We start from the raw sequence: 23,449 nt of genomic DNA, 5'->3' as shown, positions 1-23,449 counted from the left end.
GGACCAGAAAAGAAGGCACCACATAGAGAGGCATCCAATCAGCTAGGAGAATTAAGTAAATACCGGAAAATTGAAAATCATCCACAACATGAACGGTAAGAATAAATGGAGCCAAGAATTTTAAACTTATTTTTATTTGCTTCTTGAATTTATGAATCTGGAGATGTCATTAATATTTTGGATATCCTTTCCATGTACCATTTATCTCAAAAGGAGATTTTATGCAAGATTTGATTGACCTTGTTGCAATTGATACAGAAATCACCCTGAATTATATTTAGTATGCATTTGTCCATAAAATGACTAACTCCCCTGCATCCTTATTTATTCATCAGTATATAGATTTGCAACTAGATGCATGTTTCTAACCTAATATTTGTTTTATTGGTCACAAGTCTCAAGCTTTCTTGTTGTGCCTTGGTTTATAACGAAGACATTATCCAGAATGGTGGTCGGCTTGAACTGTCACTTAATTTGTACGATAAGGTCCAATATAATGCTGTATTTTCCCTTATTGACCCAGAGTATGTCTCAGTATATTCGGCAGATTTTAACAATGAATTTTACCTTTATACAACAGTAATCCCATCAGGTTATGTACGATTCATGTATGCCTACAACTATGGAAATTTCCACGTAGTGGCCGCTACTGATCAGCCTCTTGAATTCAATGGAGTCTATTTTTTTAACGAGGGATACCTTTCCTTCCAGAACTTAGACACCCAAGCAGATTTTGGTGTGTATCTTCAATTATTTGACAATAAGAAGGATGTATACATTTCTGGTGATCAAGAAACCACAAAACTTGATATTTCTGGTAGCCATAACACTGGAAGTATTTGCGTCAAGGGTGCGACTATCGAATTCAGAACAGGAGATGAAGGAAATGGATGCATTATTCTTCAAGACAGCGCCTTCATCAGCAATGGTGAGATGAATTCCGTGGTTTGCTTGACTGAAGGTGACCTGACAACTATATTCCTTCAACAAGATGCAATGGGACTGATGAAGATTGCTAATTTTGGAACACTGCATTCTTTGAGACTTGAATATTCTGGTAATTTCCCATATTTTACATATGACACAAACAATGATATATTGGTAATCGAACATGGAAGGCGTTTAGAAGTTGACTTTGGACCAGGTTACAATGCCACTGGATTTCAGGGTGAGATGGAAAATGGGTTTTACATAATTCGATACCGAGGTATCATTTATAATCAGTTACATACTCCGTGCCCATGCGCTTGTCCCGACGCACCTCCTACGACTGCGCCGGGAGTACTCCAAGTTATGGCCACATTCGCGGATCCGTTTGCTCCTCAAGTTGATGGAAACTCAGTACCCCAGGAGGAATCTTTTGCTAATTTTTTTGATCCAACCGACGAAGGTGAAAACAACGAATTGGACAAGGATGAATCTATTGATAATAATATCGCACCAAGCGATGAGATGGAAACTTCACAAGCTGAACTACCATATACAGAAACGACGATGGACCAGTTTAAGTCTTGTGTTTCAAGTTTTGACCAAGATTTAATTCAAGTAGGCGGTCGATTCGAGTTGGAATGTCCACACTTATCCTTGGAAGAACTTGCTCAATTTAATGCTTTATTTTCATTTGTTAACCTCGAGAATCTTTCGATAAATGGGGCAGTTTTTAACAAAGAAGTTTACTATTATTCAAGTATAGTTCCGGAAAATGCCAGTCTCGACTACGCTTATATTGCCAGCAATTTTCATATAATGACAGCCGCTGGTGTAGAAACACTTGACATATATCTTGGAAGCGTTAGAAATGAAGGATATCTTACTTTCCAGAACTTAGACAATGAAGGACTTTTGCGGATTAATGTTAACCAATTACAAAATGAGAGGGAGGTCTACATTTCTGGCAGTGATCCGGAGCGTATTAGATATGAAAGTTCTTCTACGAGAAATAACGGGGTAATTTGTGCCAAAGGTGCAACCTTCTACAATTCTTTGCTTGGCAGTGGGAGAGGCTGCTATGTTCTTCAAGATACTGTTTTCATTAACAACGGTGATTTCGGAACTATTATTTGCCTTTCGGATAATCAGGAAGACAAGTCGGTATTATACCCTGAAGAAGAGGCGAATGGTGGTATGTCGGTCGTTAATTTCGGTTTCCAACATTCTTTGAAAATTAAGTTTTCCATTGACAATCCATCTTTTAGTTTCAATGAATACAATTCCTTAGTAATCGAAATCGGAAAGACCTTGGAAGTAAATCTTGGGCCGGGGTATAATTCTAGGGGATTTGAAGGTGTAATTGAAGATGATTATTTCGTGATTAGATACAGCGGGACAATAGATGATCAATTACTTTCTGAATGCCCTTGCATTTGTCCTGGCTTGCCTCAGACTGCAGCATCAGGAGTAGATGCCCCCCCGGAAAGTGAACCGATCAGTAAGGAATCCGAAGGGGATACCATCAACTACTCAGAATTAAATGAAGCCACTTCTCAAATAGAGAAACCCGAATATGCTGAAGCAAGTGTTCAATCTAAAACCAGCGGAAGTTCTCAGGGCGACACACCAGTTGACGGAAATCCTCAAGCTGAGCCTATAGTTGCGGGAAATCCTCGAGTGGACCCTCCAATCGGCAACAGCGAAAAAATGACAACTGCCGGAGCTGTTGCAAGCATCGCGTCAAGTCCGATAAGTCAGGACCCTACCATTGATGCTTTAGGAGGCACCACCGGAGAGTTTCAAGAGAAGCATTTATTAAAGATGGTGTTGATCATGATTTTTGCTGTTGCTGCTATGTAACTGAGAGATTTACACCTGACTTAGATTCCTTAGCCATAGACCTGTCTGAGGAATCATCTAGCCCCATTGAATGGTCATGACATCTGATACCTTGAGGAACAAATTTCTACTTGGGTTTGTTTCGTTTCATTATAGTTTTCTTTTTGTATGAGCCTCATGTTACGTTTATTAACAAATCGCCAAAGACACAAAGTGTAGCTGAATTTCTCCAATGTGGAGGTAGTCATCTAACCTAGTAACAGAACATCTCTACCCTTCAAACACAAATTCCCGAGAAGTTGCCAATGGATGGATGTTCCTGCGAGATGGCACTACAAGTACGCATGTAACAGGAACCAATGCATGCACGCATTGTTCAAATCAAGGAAATTAATTCCGCGTGAACTGCAATTTTCGGGGATAAGGGTACCTAATTCTGTGTTTGTGTTGTTCCTAGCAAGTTGTGGCAAGTTTGAACAAAGTAGGTTTTGTGGGTTTTGCAGCCATTCAAAAAAATACTAACTAGGCACAAAATATGCATAACAAACACCGGATATATGCGATTCATTGTGTCACATGCATGCAAATGCAGTTTATCCCGATACGAGGGGTGACATTTTGCTAGACCACCGTCTACAAGTAAAGATGTTCGCAGTGAATGTTGAAAGGGTTTAGGGGATCATACGGCCATTTTCCGGAAGTAGCAACCGGACATCTTTGTCAATTGACATTATATAATTTTATTGATTCCGACTTTTCAAAGTGTAACTTATGGAAATGAATCCCTCTATACTCTTCAGTTTGTATATGGTAATTATGCACCGAACCTCATTTGAGTTCTTTTTACTTGGAAGAACAAAGAAATGGCTATAATCACAATATATTTTGAGCTGGATGTATTAAGCACTTAGTGAGGAAATAAATGAATCCAAGGACTTTGTCGTTGGGAATTTGTATCACAAAATAAGAATATTGTTGAAAGGCTATTATGGACAAGTATGTAAGAGAAGAGTAGATTACTGACAATGAATTAAACAGAAGTAAATTACTTATATAACAAGTTATGAACGACTTAGCTTATTAATATCCATAGGAAGGTGGATCTGGCAACGTCTAGCAAGTTAACTAACTATTAATATACACAGCAATTTCGGATCTGGTAACGTCCAGCGAATTTAATATCCACAGCAAAGTCGGATCAGGTAACGTCCAGCAAATGAAGTTATGATACTAAATGTAAGAGCACAAAGTGCAATAAATTATTAACCAAATTTGGGGAAAAAACTTTGCTCATCCGATAATATAAAAGTGGATGTAGATCCGACATTAATAATTAACTTCTACAGAATATTCTTCTTAACTAACTTCACTAATAAACTTAATTTGAAATGTGCGTGTAAAAGAGACTCAGGATTGAGATATTCCAACATAAGCATTCCTACTTTCTATATGGCACGCATTCACTCTAAGGAGCTTCTATTAACATAAAGACCTACGAGCCCTTCGAGTCTCAGGACGACCGAAAAGATAGATGTTTTGCGTGCTTTGGTTGTGTGTACCATGTGGAGCTGTAGCGTTTGCCAGATCAAGTACAAGAACCAAAATGATAAATAAAATACGATAAAGCTCTCAATTCTCGGACCTCTAGAGTGGGTATAATTATCAACCTAGCTTCAAGTCGTGTCGAGCACAAATAATGTCAATGGTGTGCATATAATTCTCCGTCGAGGGAAACTTCCTCACTGACAATCCACACCGAAATTCACCACTTTTACCACCTCTTCTATCAATCAATTGAACAATTGAATCAAACAGAAAATCAGTAGAGTGGACTCCTGATTTTATCATTTAACTCGCGAAACAAAAGATAAAGACTAATAACTCAATAAGAATGGCTCATACAGTTTACAATTTAGGCAATCTTCCAATCAAGGACCATGTATTTTCATCCAATCGTTCCTTATTAGCTATCACCAAGTCCAATGACGTTGAAATCTACAATGTCGCCGGAAGTTCCAAACCCCAATTTATCACCACCTTAAGTGGTCATGATAAGACCGTAACTTCAGTTGACATTTCTCCTGATGGGTCCAAGATTCTTACTTGTTCTCAAGACAGAAATGCGCTTGTATGGGAACAAGATCAATCAGGGGAATATAAACCCACTTTGGTCCTCTTACGTATCAATCGTGCTGCTACTTGTTGTAGATGGTCACCAGATGGGAAGAAATTCGCAGTTGGATCTTCCGATAGAGTTATTGCTGTTTGTTATTATGAAGCTGAGAATGATTGGTGGGTTTCTAAACATTTGAAAAAACCACTTAAATCGACTATTACTAGTTTGGATTGGCATCCTAATTCTGTTTTGTTGGGTTGTGGATCCACTGATGGTCATGTAAGGGTCTTCAGTGCCTATCTTAAAGGCATTGATCAAAGACCCGATCCAACCGTATGGGGTACCAAATTACCTTTCCAAACTCTTTGTGGTGATTTTACTAATGTTACTGGAGCTTGGATTCATGATGTTAGATTCAGTCCAAGTGGGGATGCATTGGGTTATGTTTCTCATGATTCTTCCATTGGTGTTGTATACCCTGCTGGTGAAGGGGTTGAGCCTAGGGCTGTTCTTAATGTAAAGACCAACTACCTTCCGTTTAAGGCACTTGTCTGGATTAACGAGAATAAGATTGTTGTTGGTGGATTTAATTGTAATTTGATTGTATTTGAAGGTGATGAAACTAATTGGAGCGAAAGTTATAAGATTGAGCAAGAAACTGATTTAACTAAAGAAGTAGTTCATTCAAATAAGGATGAGGGTGAGGATGAAGAAATCTCATCTCATCAAGCTTTGAATATGTTTAGACAAATGGATTTGAAAGGTAGAGTTAGTAGACCAAATGCAGCTAATACAAGCAAGGGTTTGGCTACAATTCATCAAAATACTATTAATAGTCTTAAAAATTATTCAGATTCCCAAGTATCTACTTCTGGTATTGATGGAAAAGTTGTTATCTTTAACATTTAGAAATAAGTCTAGCAAATTGTATTTTCTATTTTTGAATTATGTTATTAGAATGTATAAACAATATATATAACTACAATTAAGCTAAAAGTTTTTTGTTAGTTGCTTTATTCCATTAATGGAACACTACTTGTTTCAACTGTTTGTTTTCTTAAAAATTCAGATATTGAGCTTTGGTAAAGGGTTATCTTCAAGTTGTTTTTGGTTCAGAAGCAGAACTGAAAATTAAGATTTTCATCATTTAAAAGAAAACAGCAGCTAGGAAACAACGTGTAGAAATATTCATTTGTAGTTAAAATAGACACATACCATTTTGTTGTATTATAATACAATAAACAATTCAATACTCCAAGAAATTGAGAACACTAAAATATCATACCCCAGTTAGTAATTTATTTTTAAACAAAACTAAAATTTCCTATGAATATTTGACAAAGTAAAAATCAGATGGTGATGCATGTTTTAATCCATTGGCTCAGGGTTCACCGGACAGAATGTTGTGAGAACAATCATCATTTAAAAAGTTGTCAAAAAGGCTTCTTCAAACATGAAATAATAACATACTAAACAGAAGTTGTTAGCAAAAATTACTCTCTTTCTTCTTTCTCACAATAACAAACCCTAACCCTCCCCTGATACAAAGTCAATTCTCAACTCTCAATAGCAAACAAATGCATATAACCAAATTTACCAAATCATAAACGAAGAATTCCTTAATTATTTTTGTCCTGCATATACATCCTCAGTACAAATAGTTATATCAATGTTCTTAATCATGTAAATTGGTTTGATGAAGTATGTTATAAGAATTGTCTTAATCCAGGAAAATTTGTTTTGTATAAAAAAAACATTACGGAAGGGAATGATATATTTAATTATTTCTCTTTTCTCGAACAAACATACCGAATTATCAATCTTATTATAATATAAGCTCTTTATATTGCAATCATTGTTAGTTATAAAGTTGTTTTTGAAAGGAAAGAAGAGAACAGAAAAAGAATTCAGTTGAAAATTGAAATGAAAATTTTTTTCTTTATTCTGTGAGTGAAAATTTGTGAGATTTATTTTACAATGAAAACCCGGGTAACACTTGTGATTTTCACTAAGGTTTAATTGCGAAAAATCGTGTCACGTTAATAATGATACAGCAGCATAATAGAGTTGCAGTGAAGAATATAAATTTTACATGTTGTGGATTCAGTGGCTTCCAATGGTTCACATTTGATGTTATGGATATGTTGTAGTTTAAGGATTCGTTCCCAATTTCAAAATGTACAGAGATTGCAAACGGAGATGATGGTCTTCGTCACTTGCCAATGAAAACCAGGAACAATTTGCATATCCTCATACTCGTTGGACGGAGATCAATGTTTTTCTCTACAGTAAAATGGCTGCTTACAGCAGTATAGTTGCCACTTATTGGGAGTCGAAGATATATTCTATTCAGTTAATGTTGAACTCTGGTAGAGACTTATTACCAGAACAATAGCTAAAGGAAATCTCAAATCTTGCCAAGCGCATTTCAGAAAGGGCCCAAAAAACGGGCTCTCGGATCATCACCTCGCCCTGCAAGCTCCATTTGTATGAGCGGGGAAGAAACGATAGTATTAAGATGTCCATTCTGTCATTAGGTCATAAGACTTGCTGTGGTCAACCGATCCGACAATGAAAAAGCGGTTGCATTTACCACAAAGTGATAGCGATAATACCCGCGATATTCATATCTTAGCTAGAGCCATTAAGTATTACAAGACAGCTTCTTGTTTAAAGATATAAAATTTATTACAAAATAAATTAAGCACATAAATATAAGTCCTTGTACAGCCTCCCTTTTAAGTCGCAAACCATTATAGCCATCCCGACCACCAACCAATAAGTTACCCGATATATCAACATAGTCTTTATTGGGATTCCAAATTCTATGATGAATTTAAGGAATCAATGCTATGATATACCTATGATGAACTTCGGATACTTGGAAAGCAAGATGATGAACTTGGGAGACATTCAATGCTTGGATAGCAAGACGATGAACTTCGGATAGATTCACTGTTTGGATAGCAAGAAGATGAAGTTCGATAACCAACTTCTATACCCTCTAAATCAGTATGATGCAAACCCCCGGCTCCTCCGAGGTTTTCCGAATTTTTCTCTTTGTGGGATTCTATGTCTTCGCATTCTTCATCTTGTATGAAAGTATTGGCAGTTTTGGAGTGATGGGATAAATGGAAATGGACTCGTGGTATGTTTGGGTGAATCTAGGAAATAATTCGACGATAAACTAGGGTGGTTAGCAATTAAATAATAGGTGTATGAATCAACAGGATACACCCAACCATAGCTTTTTTGTTCCATTTTGATAGTTCTTGATACCGCAATTGATAAAAAAACTGTAGGGAGTTCCAATTTACTAAACTTCGTGTTTGAAATCTGTGTAATAGCATTTCCATCAACCCCCAATGAGTCAAAATGTTCTTTATCTAGCACATTCTTGCTTAAAATGGATCGCCATATTGCCTTGATTTTTTTGGAACTATTAATTGTTAATCTTTGGCAATTTGTCTTGGTCTTGTGCCAGCTAATAAGATTTTTAGATCCAAAGGATTTTGGGATACTTTGTGTAGCATTAATTTCATTTTTCTCTTCTTCTTCTTCATGTTCCTCATTAATGGTAAACAAGATTGAATGGTTATTTGTTGTAACAGCAGTAGAATATTAGTAAATGTAATAGTTGTAGCAGAAGCAGCAGTAGAAGCAGCAGCAGCAGAGGTAGCAGCAGAAGCAGCACCGGTAGTTATAGTATCAGCAGTAGGAGTTGTAGTAACATCAGTAACAGCAGTGGAAACAGGTTCTTGTACTTCAATTGATGATTGAGGGGTGTTTGTGTCGGCGGGATCTGAATAACCATTTTCTAAATCTTCACTCATTGGCATATCAACAAACAAGTCGTGAACCTTCTTTGGAATCTCTTCTTGCATTGATTCATTATAACTGGATTTTAAAAACTCGATCATTGTTGTTGGATTAGTTGAGTTGGATTTTGCTCAGTGATATTTGGCGATATATCTGGCGCCAACTTTATTTTCTGGAATAATCCAGCGATGTAATGTCCCTGCATCTTCTTGTCGAGCTCGGAGATTTCTCTTATGGATAATAAGGAATCAGATGATTCTTGGGGATTGTTTGAAGTAATTGGGGTAACCTTTTTCTTGTATTTATTGTATTTGTTGTAAAGTGAAGAAAGGAAGGAGTACAAACAAATTGAAGTTCTGTGGTTTTTTCGCAATTGAGAATTTATACTCCCAAAAGTTGCATCCATTTTTTCCTAAGAATAGTTTAAATCACTTGCATGAAGCGTTCATAAAAAATGGAATACAAACCGTAGCTTGTTTCTTCTACCGTCCAACTATAGTCCAATAAGCAAGATATCTTACTTGAATAGATGCCAATAGAACTGGTCTCTAATAAAAAGCAAACCAATCAAATAAACCATATAAAGCTACATCAGGAAACTATAAATGTCCATAGAATTGCATTTTTATGAAAGTTGCCTTGCAACTTTCTCAAAGATGCAAGACCAAGAGTCAATTTATGATTCTATGATCAACTTTTTATCACTATCTATCTCCTTGCAACTTTCTCAAAGATGCAAGACCAAGAGTCAATTTATGATTCTATGATCAACTTTTTATCACTATCTATCTCCTTGCAACTTTCTCAAAGATGCAAGACCAAGAGTCAATTTATGATTCTATGATCAACTTTTTATCACTATCTATCTCCTCGTGTGGGCAAGCCTACCGTTTAAAAATCATATAATACACTATTACAACTCAAAGAAAATTGCAAGTTTCTATGATCAGCTTCCAAACCAATTGGAATCCCAGCGAATCCAAGTGGACCCTTTTCACATTCACTACAAATCAACAACCTCTCTAATTTGACATGAACTTCATCATGACCCACCACTGGTTCATCCAAAACATCAGTGGATCTAGTTACTCCAATATTTATCAAAACCCCATACATCTTTTATTTGATAGAGTTCAGTGGGTTAGTCAATTGTAGGTAATGATTCCAGAGAGGTTGTTTTGATTGTTTGTGGGGCATGTGATGCTATAATGGCAATTAGTTTGGATGAATATGCGATGATTCTAGTGTTGAATTCCTGGAATGGACGTTTTAGAATTTTCTTTTTATTCTCAGCAATTAGATCTTGGATATTGGTTTCTGATAAAGTATGATTGGGCATTTTAGAAGAGTTGTATTGGTTCTACTAAAGAACTAAGAAAGGAAAAGGGAGAGAAATTTTTTTGGCAACATCTTTTTGGCAGCATTTTTTGGCAGTATTTTTTTTGGCCTTCACCCAGACGTCTCCTTGACAAGCATTTTGAAGGATCCTATAAGAGCTCAATTTATGAGACGCGTTCCAGTGACAAGTAGGTCTTGTTTACGAACTGCAGTATATGTCATAAATTGATGTTTCCTAGGATTTAGGGATTTAGTGATTTTGTTTACTATTTGCTTTTCCAATACTGAATTTTGGTAGCACAGGGGCGGGGAGACGATTCTAAAATGAAATTATCAAAATTGAAAGCAAGAAGATATCTAGACCAGATTCATCAATCTCAATCTCCGACGAAGCCTGCTAATTATTTCGCCCGGTAGCTACATATTCATATTCTTAATTATACCTCCCTTCTCCTATCAACTCGTAATAGCTTCTTCCTTCGTCCTCACCCGTTCCTCTTTTGGCAAAATCTCCTTCTTCTTCTTTCATTTCTTCAATTTCAATTTCAGACATGGCATTACTCCCATTTTCAGTCCTTATTGGAGACAAATGACCCTATTTAAGATGCGAAATTTGAATCTGAATTAAAGAAGAAATTAATCAACATGGAAATTATCAGACCGAATGGGTTTCTAAATCAGATATGTTGATTTCTTGATAATTTCGAGACCAGTATCATTTTCTCTTGTTCTTCTTCTTGATGGGAACCCACTCCCGATAGTAGTATAAAAGCAACAAATCTATAAAGCAATAGGTATAATAGAATGTTATCAAAATAACTCTTAATTCGCATTGGCAAACGAGTGTCATATTAGACATTGGGCACACATACTTACTTATCCATATATATGCACCTAATACAGTACATCCTGGAAGAGAGAAACAAGAATTTTCGCAATCTAACAATAAACAGTCGCAACCATTTTAGGGATATAAAGATGTATAATTCCTTAAACGAATTTCAGAAGGGAGAAGAACAAAGGGGGAGAGTGTACAGAAATAGGGAGGGCTGCCACCCGACTTAACCCCGCCATAAATTTCGGACATTATGTTCCGTCCCTGGGCCTTTTAAAACAATCGCATTATAATTAATTATATTTTATTTATTGATCTGGACATGAAAGGCGGGCTATGTAGTGTGACAGGGATGATTGGTTTAATTAATTTGATTATTGAGTCATGTCTCATCTCATCTCACACTCCGAACCCGTGCCAAAAAAATAAAGTACTTCCCTCGTGTTTAATTTATTTAGCGATAGCGCATCTGATATTATAGAACTTTAAACTAAGATCCAAACAAGCAAAGGACCAATAGTATATCACCAGTCCTACTAATTTATACTCGTGTGAAGTAACTAAGTGTTTTAAGAAAGCAATGATAGATTGGTAACATTTATGAATCTACTGTGTAATATAACGAGAAATTTAAAAATTTAATTTATCCGAAACCGAAAACGGGTATAAGAAAATATTTTTTTATGTGCATCATTTAAAATAATATAAAATAAAATTTGATTCCTTTACAATTTAAAATTATTTTCTACAATAACTTGGCATTTGTGGAATATAAAAATTATTTAAATATATTAACACTTTCATCTCATCATTCATTCATCTTTCCATACAATAATCATTGAATATTTATAATCATAACTTACTTTCTCATTAATTTCAAACTTATAAATCCACCACATACAATCGTTATTTCCTAGCGACATTCCCTATTTAATCAATTACACAAATATCACAATAGTATTTAAAACCAATTGATAAAGTCCACAATGGATTCAGACGAAAATGAAACTCAGCCTTTATTAGGTCCAATTAATGGAAGAACAGTAACTGATTATGGAGAAAGAAATAAACGATTTGCTAGATCAACATCTCCACACCCAAGATCCTCATCTCAAACTCCAAATCCACAAAAAAAGAGAGCAAGTACAGGTAGATCTAATGATTTGGCTCCAAATGATGATTCTTCTTGTTCACAGCGCCGTCGATATTCATTCTCCGGTCATGATCACATAAAACGTCCAAGCTCAGTAGCTGGAGGTAATGCCCCAGAAAGACCGCTTTATCAACGTTTATTATCCAATTATCATTCTGTTAGTAATCCAAATTCTCCATTTGATGCGCATTTGAGTCTGGTTTCATTAATTGGTGGTGGTGGTGCAGGAGGATTTTTACAAGATAATGCAAGCATTGCATCCCTGATGGGTGGAGATGCTAGAAGAATGAGTATTGCAGATATCGTTAATTCACTTAGACCTCAAAGATTAATTGGTACTTTTATACCAATTTGTAATTGGTATGATGCATATATCCTGGATCTTCATACTATCAAAAATAAGAAAATAAGAAACTATTATGAAGAACAAAATGAATTGATTGAGAAATTCCAAGAAATTGATAATTTCTTAGATGCTGGAAAGATTCATTATAATATGTTAAGTAATTATACTGATTCACATAATGGGAAAGTTGCCCTTGATAATATTGTTGAAATCGATGAACCACTTTCTAGAAAAGCCAGTAGTGAATTTCAAAATAATAGTGATTTAGAACAATGTATGCAAGCTAATGAAACAATTGCAACAAGATATTCAAGATTTTATGACGTTCCTGGTAATATCGATAATGATGGTTCCAAATTCTTAGGTTTTGATGAAGAAGATCACAACAGTCAAGTCTTAACAGCTATCTTAGTCAATTTCTTAATCAATTTCTTATTATTAATTGGAAAATTGGTTGTTGCTGTATTAACCAATTCTATATCGGTAGTTGCATCTTTAGTTGATTCCATTTTGGATTTCTTATCCACATTCATCATCTACGTCGTCAACAGATTAGCCACCACCAAAGATTGGAAAGTCCAACATACGTATCCAGTTGGTCGGTCTCGTTTAGAACCACTCGGAATCCTTATTTTTTCAATCATTATCATTATTTCCTTTTTCCAAGTTGGTCAAGAATCATTCAAACGTCTCTTTTTCCCCAGTCCAGAACAGAAGATTCCAGCAATTATTGGAATCGACGCTATTGCAATCATGACTACCACAATTATCGCCAAAGTCGGATGTTGGCTCTGGTGTTCCAAGAGCCCTTCATCCTCAGTTCAAGCACTTGCTCAGGACGCTATGACTGATATTGTTTTCAATACAGTTTCATTACTCATGCCTGCAATTGGTCATTATTTCGATATCTGGTGGTTTGATCCTCTTGGTGCTCTCTTGTTGTCAGTATACATTGTCGTGAATTGGTCGGCTACGGCATTTGAACATATTAATAATTTGACAGGGGCAATTGCTGATCCACGTGATTTTAAGGTGATTTTATATTTGGCTTATAGGTTTGCAGAACCTATTAGTCGTATTACTGCATTGAAAATTTATCATGTGGGTGATAATTTGAATGTAGAAATTGATTTGGTATTTGCTGAAGAACACAAATTTGAGTTATCATTTAAAGATTGTCACGATATTGCTGAAGCATTACAATATTCAATTGAAAGTTTACCGATGGTGGAAAGAGCGTTTGTCCACATTGATTATATGGAAGGGAATTATAAAGGACATTTGAAGTAGAGTAGTAATTAGTTTTTTAGCACACACAATTATATAGAGGTTATTATTTAATGTTTTTGCATGTCACTCTCAAGTTATATATACACTATATGCATGGTGTTTATAAGATTCGATAAGTTATCTTTTCTTTGGGATTATCTTCCTTATCAGTTATCAAATCCATACAACATATCTTTACTCCTCTATTTATCATCAAATGATCAAAATCAATCACCCCTTTATACTGCAATATCCCAGACTTCAAATGATGCTTATCCTTAATCATCAACTTCCCCGAAAAATGAATCATATAATCTCTAGTTTTATTTAAAGTCAAGTTTTCATTCTCCAATTTCATCTCATGGACTTTCCCACTCGATTTCTCATGAGTTTTAATCTGAGCATTTGATGATTCGAGTCGATCTAGCTTCAATCCCAATTGTATCAATGCATTATTGGCTATCGATCGTGTATTTATTGGCTTGATCTTCCAGGATACATCTATGTCCGTATTACGTGAATTCGTACCATCATTGCGAGCACTGGTTATATCTATTTGAATCCCTGATATACTAGGGAATTCAGTCTCAATCCAGATCTTAAAATCAGGACTTTCAGGGATAGTATCAACACTTAATGGAAGTCCAAAGATTTGTTTTACTTTACTATTGGATGATAATTTTTGAAGAACAGTATATTTAACATTATCTTCTTCTAAAATTCGAAAATAATTCTTAACCTCATCTTCATTTCCAGTTTTATTTTTCAATTGATCCATTTCTACCAAAATATAATTATAATAATCTTGATCAAAATAACTTAATCCTTTAGGATATCCATATTTTTTAGTATAAAAGAATTGAGTATTAATCCACAATGGTAAAAAAATCCTTCGACTTCTTTTAATCTTATGTATTTGGCCATTTCCATGCACACCTATCTCTTCTTCCTCATCCTGGAACTTAATATATTGAATTACAACATATGCCACCATAGATAAGGAACTAGATACCAAGAATAACATTGCCATTGTCCTGAATGGCATTCGATTACGTTCCATAGATTCAGCTGTCGTTGTGGGTATTCCATTCTGGAAAGTCGATCTGATGAATTGTTCTTTCATTAATTGATCATATTGCTGTTTCTCGAATTCCTGTTGTTGTTGTTGTGGAGTTTGTGGAGGCTGATTATATGCTGATCGTCTTTGGGTTGCTATGTATGGGGTAAGCAATCTAGTCTGTTGTTCTAACCGAGATCCAATAATGGACAATCGTCTAGTTGAGATAGATGACATCTGTGGAATTGACCTTTTAGGGAACATCATTACTTCTTGTATGTAAATTAACTCGGTGATTGACAATTCGGAGAAAAGCAGCGTTGGATTTTAATTAAGAAGCTTATTATTAGTTGGAAGGGGGGACGCATAGAGGATTCACGACATCGTTCGGTTTGAAGAAAAACGACATTTTATCTCGGAAAATGTCGCACCAGATTTTTTAGGCTTTTTCTTGGGCTTCTAGAAGCTCTAAACTTGGTTGCCACTAGAAGATTTCAGTTTACTATATGATTGTGTCAATATTTCTATAACTATTAAAAATTATGCTTTATATATCTAGGTCTGTTGAGCAAAATGATTTGGTATAGCGAGCAAGACTTACTTCAGAATTATTGTAAATTCTCGTGATGGGGTATAATTCGGGCTGACTGTAGTTGGGATGAGTTCTGTATTTCATGCTTTTTTTGCCTCTTGCTTTGCTTCTTCTCAATTCTTCCATCAAAGACCTTTCTCCCCAGAGGTCCCTTTGGATATTTCATTGGCCCAACCTTGTCAGAAAGGGTACTTAATTCCGAGAAATCTCCTTTCACACCCGTAACGAAATCCCCATTGGGTGCTTTCCCGACGCTAGAATCAGCCTCCAAAGCACGAGCAACTTCATCAGGTTCTATAATCATGTGCTCGTCAGGGTCATTGCTCCATTGAATAAAATCACCAACTAGGATTTTACAAAGTCTCATTTTCGAATGCTTATCATCCAAGAAAGGAAACGTCAAAACTATGCTTATGTCCAACGAAGAAACATACTGATCAACAACCCCATGAATTGGCCATGGTTCAGCCTTGAGTTTGAGAAGACCCAATGAGCTGTTGCTCATAAGCCCACGTATATGAACGGCATAACTCCTTAATCGACGGTAGAACATATCCTCATAAAACTGTACATTCGTTTCACCTGTAGCATCCACACGATCTTTTCCCAATATATCCTTACAAGAACGCGAGCTCACCTTTTCCACGTATTTAATAATCTGTTTCATCCTCCAATTGCTGTTATCACCGGGATAGTTTAAACAACTAAATGTTAGCATTTTAAACGACAAACATTCGTCGATGATTTTGAATACCTCTTTGTTCTCTTGAAGTTCCTCTTGATTCTTACCATAAAGTTCGAAACTTCTTACAAAAGTTTCAGGGGTCACAACAAAACCTTCTGGGTCCATGAAATAGTCTATAAGACCTCTGAACAACCTTATGCCTATTGAAAAGACTTTGATTAGGGAAAGGTTCTCATCCATTTGTGCAGCATAAGCTATTTCAATTCGATCCGAGAACTTGTTGTCCCACATTTTTTTCATTTTTTGACGTCGCCTTTCTTCATTGGAGGGATTTAAGATGCTAGATTTGGTGTTTCCGTCAGTGGAATGATCCTGCTTAGGAACTAGTTCAAATACGCTTCTGGTTATAGCATTAGGATCCGGGTCGGTAGGATCGTTATTAGCTTCGCCATTGCTTTCAACGTCCGGCAATTGAAAATGTGATAACAAGAAGTTCAAGTCTGCACCAGAAACGCCCTGTTCAGGGGTTTCATCTGGATTAATTGATGAAGATGGAGCTTCGCCATTTGAAGAGTTTTGAAAATTCATTTTGGTTTCTAGTCTAGGAGTAGCTAAAAAACAAACGATTTATGAGATTTGATTAGTATACTATTAAAATTAGAAATTTATAGAAGAACCATTTCTCTGAGTTGTTTCATTCAAATATGAAACTTAAAAAATCTTTTTCAGTTCAGAAGGTGTGCTACCAATTGCCGATTTTGGGACCCTGCATAACACTGCACGCACAGAATTAAATCTGGGGAACAGCAGCCCCATCTCCACGAGGATCAGATCCACCAGCCCAAATCACTCTTCCATTTTTAGACAAATTTCTAATACATTGTGCTCTCCCAAAAATATCCCTATGGTAACCCTTGGCCACACTTACATTATGACCCATTTTCCGCAACCCATCAATCACATCATCAGGCATAGTTTCTTCAATTACCAACTTCGGTTCAGGAGTAGCATTGGGTCCATCACTTCCTAACCCAATATCTAAATGTCTTAACTTATTGTTCGAATTTAAAGATATTCTGGGACAGTCAATTGCTTCTTGAGGATCCATTCCAAATAATACCATATTCAAAAAGATCTGAACATGTCCTTGTGGTTGCATTGCTGCTCCCATACACCCCATCGAAGCCCATAATCTATGCTTTCCCTCTGAATCGAACTCAGTAATCATAGAAGGGATGATAGTATGGAATGGTCTCTTGTTTGGAGCAAGGCAATTAGGAGCACCAGGTGTTAAGTTGAAAGCTGCACCACGGTTTTGTAATGAGAACCCATATTTGTTGGGAATGATGCCAGATCCAAATTCGATATAGACCGAGTTGATGAATGAACAAGCATTGCCATCTTTATCAACTGCGGTGAGGTAGACCGTGTCACTGTCATATATCGGATTAGGCACTGTTACATTTCCGAAATCCTCCCGGGTTAGAAGGGAGTCTAATTTGATAAACTGAGAAACATGCTCAAGCCTTTCTTCGGATAGGGCTTCCGATAATTGGATTTCCGGGTGATGATTGAGGTCGGTAATATATTTTTCCGATTCGAAAAAGGCGAGCTTTAAACATTCAGTAACTAAGTGAAGATATTCAACAGAATTGTGTTGAAGCTTACCTAGTTGTATTACACCTCTTTTGGCTAATGATTTTATGTATCCTAATGTTAATAACACAACTAATCCTTGTCCATTGGGAGGAATTTCCCAGATATATTTCCCACAAAATTCAATACAAATAGGTTTTACAACTTCAGAATGATGACTCGACAAATCTTCCAAATTCAACAATCCGCCTCTTGATTGAACAGCATTCACTATCTCTTGTGCAATATCACCACTGTAAAACCCTTGCTTTCCTTCTGTTGCCACCTTTCGAAATACTTTTGCCACCAATTCATTAATGAAAACTTGACCTGGCTCAGGAAAACTTCCATCTTCGTTCAAGAACACATTAGCATTTTCTCCACTTTTGGAAATTAACTTCTCACAACATCGATTCCACAATTGTGCAGCAATACTACTCACGACAAATCCATTTTCCGCCAAACTGATTGCTGGCTCTAGTATCTGTGCCATTGTTACCTTTCCCGACCCCCATTTATCTACAGCATCACACCACCCAGCAATTGCCCCGGGAACAGTAAGAGCATGAATAGAATCAAATGGCATTCTCTTGCTTGAAATATCAGTGTTCTTACGAATCCATTCCCAAGATAATTTTGATGGAGATCTACCGCATGCATTCAACCCATATATTTCTTGAGATTTATTATCATAATACAACAAAAATGCATCACCTCCTACGCCTGTCGAAGGGGGTTCAGTAACACAAAGAGCTGCTGACATGGCAATACATGCGTCAATTGCGTTTCCGCCTTGATTGAGAATGGATATACCTGCTGCGTTTGCTAATGGTTGGCTGGAGGCAACCATGCCATTGAGGGAGTAGACTACTGATCTTCTAGATGGAAATTTACTAAATTCGGGAAACTTCATAATTGTCGACTGAAGGATAAAGATGGGTGATTCGATATTTCATTTTTTTTTTGAACTGCGGAGAGAAAAGTAAACAATGGGGGAATGGTACTGGTCTAAACATATATGCTATTTTTTATTAGTACAATCGCTAGTTACATAAATATACAATTAAATCGCTCTTAATAATGCTGAAAATGCCCACAAACCAAATTGACTAATCATCATAACTAGCCCAATCTATTTCATTAGTATCAATTTTATCAAGCATTGCAAGCATATCCTGCTTTGCTTTTTCTTCAGCTAATTCTCTTGCCTCTCTTTCCTCTTTAGATTCTACTGGTGCAGACTTCTCTTTTGCTGCCAATTCTTGATATCGATCCTTCTTGTTTCGGGGTTGGTTCTTTCTCCCCAAGTCTCGTGACAGAATCTTTTTGGCATGAGTCGTGGATTTTCTTGTATCCCGAAGATCCAATTTCCCTAATCTGGATGCCAATGAATTTCCCTTAGCAAATGAAACATGTTTTACATCTTCTTCACTATCATCATCAACATCTTCCCAATCAGCCAGACCTTCTTTATTAAACGTTTGACGACCAGTACTTCGATCTGGGATGCCCAATCTTGCTGCAAATGCCTTGGCGGCGTCAGTCATAGGTCCTCTATCATTATCTTCATCCTCATCATGTACATCAACATTTTCATTAGTAAATCGTCTCTTTTCAAAATGTCCCCTGTGATCCTCTCTGTCCGGAGTTTGGTTATATTTTTGTATGTTTGGATTTCTATTATCGATGGGGTCTCTAGATCGGCTAGTTTGTTGAAATTTCTTAGGTGGAGAGCGTCTAGATCTGTCCTCATGAGGTGATGGTGGAGTCAAATACAGTTGTTTTATTCTATCATGATCTTTCCTATGAGAATGCCTAACTGGGGATAATACTGGACTTATAGGTTCTGGCAGTGGTTCTGAAGCCCATTTACTTTGTAATTGTTCTGATTTTTTCAGGGTGATTGGTTTGTGCCATTTATCAGATTCCGATGGGGATGATGAAAGAATATGCGTTGATGACTTGTGATGTGATACTTTTGAATCTTGTTCTAAAGCTTTTTCTACTAAAGATTCATCAGTCGCCCATTTGGATGCTAGCCCTGACATTTTGTTTCAAAGTAAGCTATGCTGATGTTATTCGGATTGTTTGTAATTATGACATTCTAAATCTGGTGATCAATAATTTGCATAATATTTTTTCCCCCAGATCCAACAACCAGCCACTTGGGATCGCTCCCCTCCATTGAACTACTACTAAATAGAATTGATTCTATGACTTTGAAAAGTTGAAGATAAAAGAGGAAATGGGCTTTACCAAAAATGAATCAATTTAGGTTATATATTTGATTGATTTGATCTACAAGAAAAAAGTGGTTCCAGGCAATATTTATCGTATAAGCTTACAAAGCAAATTCCCGAGCTTATTAATTCTCGAACTAAATAATTATAGAGTCTCTGCAGTAGAAAGATTCTCCGATGTCTCAGCGCAAGGGTTTCATGTATTTCCGGTATTTACATTAGACATCGGAAATATTGAATTGAATCGGAAATTTGATATCTATGTCCGTGCTCCATATCAGCAGCAAAGAAGGGAGACCCTCGTTCGCATAATGATCCATATAAAAATAATTAAATTGAATTTAAATTAAACGTAACGACCGGTAAAGTCCCAAAAAATAGAATCAGTTTCAGCCACCTCTATACTCTAAAGTACCTTAAAAGGTGATGTTGCAATGTTTTTTGTTTGAGGAAATGGTTGGACCTGCCTACTCCGGGAGGCGTGGAGAGAGAGAGAGAAGAAAATTTGAATTTTTCAAATTTATTAATGAAGTTAGTTAGATCCATTGAAGTTAGATTACACAAATTACAATCTGATTACTCATCTCTCTTACTGCATCTTTCAGGCTGATAATTGTAATGTAATTGGCGAATAAATTGTCTATTAGCCAAGTTTACTGGTCGTCCTAAGAAAATTTACTTTTGACCGCTATTCGTTTTATCCAACTCTATTTATACAGAATCTAGTAAACTGGGAAGGAATTCCTTTTCAAAAACAATAAGAAAAATAAAACGGGTGTGGTTGGGACGGTAGTAGCAATAAATATTTTTAAACATTTTTAACACATTTTTATTTTTTTTCGGTTCTCAATTTTCCATCTACGCAATCTTACCACTACCACTTCACTTCACTCACCCTGTTAATAAAGGATTTTGAAAAATTATTTATTTATAAAAAACCCAATTCCGCTCCCCCCTTTTTTCTTCTCTCCTGTTTTTCAATCTCTATTTATCATAAACCTCACTTCCCAATTGAAAACAACAATGTCCTCCTTCAAATTAGCTTCAGAATTACCAGCTTGGAAACAATTACAAGAAACTTACAATTCCATTGGTAAGGATTTCAGTGTTAAAGATGCTTTTGCTAAAGATTCTTCTAGATTTTCCGAATTTTCTAGAACTTTTGAAAACTTTGATGGTTCCAAAATCTTATTCGATTTCTCCAAGAATCTTGTTAACAAGGAAATTCTCAATCAATTAGTTCAATTGGCTAAGGAAGCAAATGTTGAACAATTGAGAGATGAAATGTTTGCTGGTAAACATATCAACACTACTGAAGACAGAGCTGTCTACCACGTTGCCTTAAGAAACCGTGCCTTGAGAAAAATGGCTGTTGATGGAAAAGATACTGCTAAGGAAGTTGATGATGTCTTACAACACATGAAGGAATTCTCCAACGAAGTTAGAGATGGTAAATGGACTGGTTACACTGGTAAAGCCATTACTGATGTTGTTAATATTGGTATTGGTGGTTCCGATTTAGGTCCAGTTATGGTCACTGAAGCCTTAAAAGCTTATTCTAAACCAAACTTAGATGTTCATTTCGTGTCTAATATTGATGGTACCCATTTAGCTGAAACCCTCAAGAACTTGAATGCTGAAACCACCTTATTCTTGATTGCTTCAAAGACCTTCACCACTGCTGAAACCATCACTAACGCTAACTCCGCCAAGAAATGGTTCTTGGAACAAGCCAAGGATGCATCTCATATTGCCAAGCATTTCGCCGCTTTATCCACCAACGAAGAAGAAGTTGCTAAATTCGGTATTGACACCAAAAATATGTTTGGTTTCGAAAACTGGGTTGGTGGTCGTTATTCCGTTTGGTCTGCTATTGGTTTATCCGTTGCCATCTACATTGGTTTCGATAACTTTGAACAATTCTTAAAGGGTGCTGAAGCTGTTGACCAACATTTCTTAACCACCCCATTAGAAAACAACATTCCAGCTTTAGGTGGTTTATTATCTGTCTGGTACAATAACTTCTACAATGCTCAAACTCATTTGGTTGTTCCATTTGATCAATACTTACACAGATTCCCAGCTTACTTGCAACAATTATCTATGGAATCAAATGGTAAATCCGTCACCAGAGCTAATGTCCATGCTAACTACGAAACCGGTACTATTCTCTTTGGTGAACCAGCCACTAACGCTCAACATTCCTTCTTCCAACTTGTTCATCAAGGTACCAAATTGATTCCATCTGATTTCATCTTGGCTGCTCAATCTCACAACCCAATTGAAAACAACCTCCACCAAAAGATGCTTGCATCCAACTTCTTTGCCCAAGCTGAAGCTTTAATGGTTGGTAAGACCACTGAAGAAGTCAAGGCTGAAGGTGCTACTGGTGGATTGGTTCCACACAAGGAATTCTCCGGTAACCGTCCAACCACCTCCATCTTAGCTCAAAAGATTACTCCATCTACTCTTGGTGCTTTAATTGCCTACTATGAACACGTTACATTTGTTGAAGGTGCCGTCTGGAACATTAACTCTTTCGATCAATGGGGTGTTGAATTAGGTAAGGTCTTAGCTAAGGTTATTGGTAAGGAATTAGACAGTGAAAAGAAGGTTGAATCTCATGATGCATCAACTAGAGGTTTGATTAACCAATTCAAGGACTGGTCTATCTAAAAAAGATAATTCATTCCATATATATATGGTTTTATAATCCCTTCACCTTTGATGAGACTTATGTAATTTTTTCTTAATAGTAATATACAAGTAGATAACAATATCTGTACATGTAATTATTCCTTAGAGAGGGTAGTTGACTCGTAGCTACCATGTGCTTGCCTCTTTTTAGTTCTATAGTTGTATACAGGATCATCGAATCTAGATTTTTTTTTTATTCAGGCCATCAACCATCTTACACTGTCTGTCTTTATTGCAACAGAGCTGAGATATAAAGGAAGAAGACAGGTTGAGTCTAGTCTCTATCATATCTATAGATCGCCATAAGAACTCGACATCAAAGAATAAAAATGTCAGACATAGAAGAATTTGTACACGAACAAGACGAATTAGACTACCCTCTTCGAGTCATAATAGTCATCAACTCACCCAGCCACCCGGATGGAGAAATGGAAGAACGTAATATGGACTCTATCCAAAGTTTTACAGCCATGAACGACTTCTTTGACAACTTTGATGAACAGATAGCTATCCCTAATGAAGGACATATTAAATATGAAGTTGGAAGTGATGGATTAGTTGTTATTATTGTTGATAGTTTGAAATTACGGGATAGTGCATTAACATTTATTGATGGATATGAACCACAACTACCACAGGAACAACAACAACAACAACAGTTGCTGCAAGAGAAAGATGAGGATGAGGTAGATGAACCAAAGAGACTGAAGAAAGTGAAAGTTTGAAAAAAATACACTTACTAGTTAGATATATATATGTACATTAGGATAACTCATGGATAGAGAGAAGAGCAATAGCACGAATCAATCAGTTTGAAATACTGTGCTTGTCATGTAGTTTCTTTGTAGATTATCCTCTTGTGTTGTTTCGTAAGGTCCCACCCATACACATACTTTAT

At 36.4% G+C, this 23,449-nt stretch overlaps 11 protein-coding genes across 11 annotated transcripts; 5 read left to right on the top strand and 6 right to left on the bottom strand. All coding sequences in view use genetic code 12, as the record gives it.

Annotated features, from left to right (window-relative positions):
- Positions 1-354: 354 nt before the first annotated feature.
- On the top strand, positions 355-2,790 carry J8A68_003523 (uncharacterized protein; the record flags this gene model as incomplete). Its single annotated transcript, XM_049407388.1, has 1 exon — positions 355-2,790. One exon carries the CDS (start codon positions 355-357, stop codon positions 2,788-2,790), a length of 2,436 nt encoding a protein of 811 aa, XP_049263206.1.
- A 1,870-nt stretch (positions 2,791-4,660) lies between these two features.
- On the top strand, positions 4,661-5,794 carry ARC40 (Arc40p; the record flags this gene model as incomplete). Its single annotated transcript, XM_049407387.1, has 1 exon — positions 4,661-5,794. The coding sequence occupies one exon, from the start codon at positions 4,661-4,663 to the stop codon at positions 5,792-5,794; it is 1,134 nt and encodes a 377-aa protein (XP_049263205.1).
- A 2,540-nt stretch (positions 5,795-8,334) lies between these two features.
- Positions 8,335-8,805, bottom strand: J8A68_003521 (uncharacterized protein; the record flags this gene model as incomplete). Its single annotated transcript, XM_049407386.1, has 1 exon — positions 8,335-8,805. One exon carries the CDS (start codon positions 8,803-8,805, stop codon positions 8,335-8,337), a length of 471 nt encoding a protein of 156 aa, XP_049263204.1.
- A 790-nt stretch (positions 8,806-9,595) lies between these two features.
- J8A68_003520 (uncharacterized protein) lies at positions 9,596-9,820 on the bottom strand (the record flags this gene model as incomplete). The annotated part of the gene is made up of 1 exon (XM_049407385.1): positions 9,596-9,820. The coding sequence occupies one exon, from the start codon at positions 9,818-9,820 to the stop codon at positions 9,596-9,598; it is 225 nt and encodes a 74-aa protein (XP_049263203.1).
- A 2,043-nt stretch (positions 9,821-11,863) lies between these two features.
- J8A68_003519 (uncharacterized protein) lies at positions 11,864-13,666 on the top strand (the record flags this gene model as incomplete). The annotated part of the gene is made up of 1 exon (XM_049407384.1): positions 11,864-13,666. The coding sequence occupies one exon, from the start codon at positions 11,864-11,866 to the stop codon at positions 13,664-13,666; it is 1,803 nt and encodes a 600-aa protein (XP_049263202.1).
- A 100-nt stretch (positions 13,667-13,766) lies between these two features.
- Positions 13,767-14,939, bottom strand: J8A68_003518 (uncharacterized protein; the record flags this gene model as incomplete). The annotated part of the gene is made up of 1 exon (XM_049407383.1): positions 13,767-14,939. The coding sequence occupies one exon, from the start codon at positions 14,937-14,939 to the stop codon at positions 13,767-13,769; it is 1,173 nt and encodes a 390-aa protein (XP_049263201.1).
- Positions 14,940-15,310: 371 nt separating this feature from the next.
- On the bottom strand, positions 15,311-16,567 carry J8A68_003517 (uncharacterized protein; the record flags this gene model as incomplete). Its single annotated transcript, XM_049407382.1, has 1 exon — positions 15,311-16,567. The coding sequence occupies one exon, from the start codon at positions 16,565-16,567 to the stop codon at positions 15,311-15,313; it is 1,257 nt and encodes a 418-aa protein (XP_049263200.1).
- Positions 16,568-16,769: 202 nt separating this feature from the next.
- Positions 16,770-18,464, bottom strand: J8A68_003516 (gamma-glutamyltransferase family protein; the record flags this gene model as incomplete). Its single annotated transcript, XM_049407381.1, has 1 exon — positions 16,770-18,464. The coding sequence occupies one exon, from the start codon at positions 18,462-18,464 to the stop codon at positions 16,770-16,772; it is 1,695 nt and encodes a 564-aa protein (XP_049263199.1).
- A 259-nt stretch (positions 18,465-18,723) lies between these two features.
- On the bottom strand, positions 18,724-19,662 carry FGR50 (Fgr50p; the record flags this gene model as incomplete). The annotated part of the gene is made up of 1 exon (XM_049407380.1): positions 18,724-19,662. One exon carries the CDS (start codon positions 19,660-19,662, stop codon positions 18,724-18,726), a length of 939 nt encoding a protein of 312 aa, XP_049263198.1.
- A 1,215-nt stretch (positions 19,663-20,877) lies between these two features.
- On the top strand, positions 20,878-22,530 carry PGI1 (glucose-6-phosphate isomerase; the record flags this gene model as incomplete). The annotated part of the gene is made up of 1 exon (XM_049407378.1): positions 20,878-22,530. One exon carries the CDS (start codon positions 20,878-20,880, stop codon positions 22,528-22,530), a length of 1,653 nt encoding a protein of 550 aa, XP_049263197.1.
- A 350-nt stretch (positions 22,531-22,880) lies between these two features.
- J8A68_003513 (uncharacterized protein) lies at positions 22,881-23,276 on the top strand (the record flags this gene model as incomplete). Its single annotated transcript, XM_049407377.1, has 1 exon — positions 22,881-23,276. The coding sequence occupies one exon, from the start codon at positions 22,881-22,883 to the stop codon at positions 23,274-23,276; it is 396 nt and encodes a 131-aa protein (XP_049263196.1).
- Between the last annotated feature and the right edge of the window lie 173 nt (positions 23,277-23,449).

This window comes from Hemisphaericaspora subhashii, assembly GCF_019202705.1.
Source record: "Hemisphaericaspora subhashii strain CBS 10753 chromosome Unknown scaffold103, whole genome shotgun sequence".
NCBI lineage: Eukaryota > Fungi > Ascomycota > Pichiomycetes > Serinales > Debaryomycetaceae > Hemisphaericaspora > Hemisphaericaspora subhashii.
Note: the sequence above shows the minus strand (reverse complement) of the source record. Positions and strands in the feature narration are given on the sequence as shown.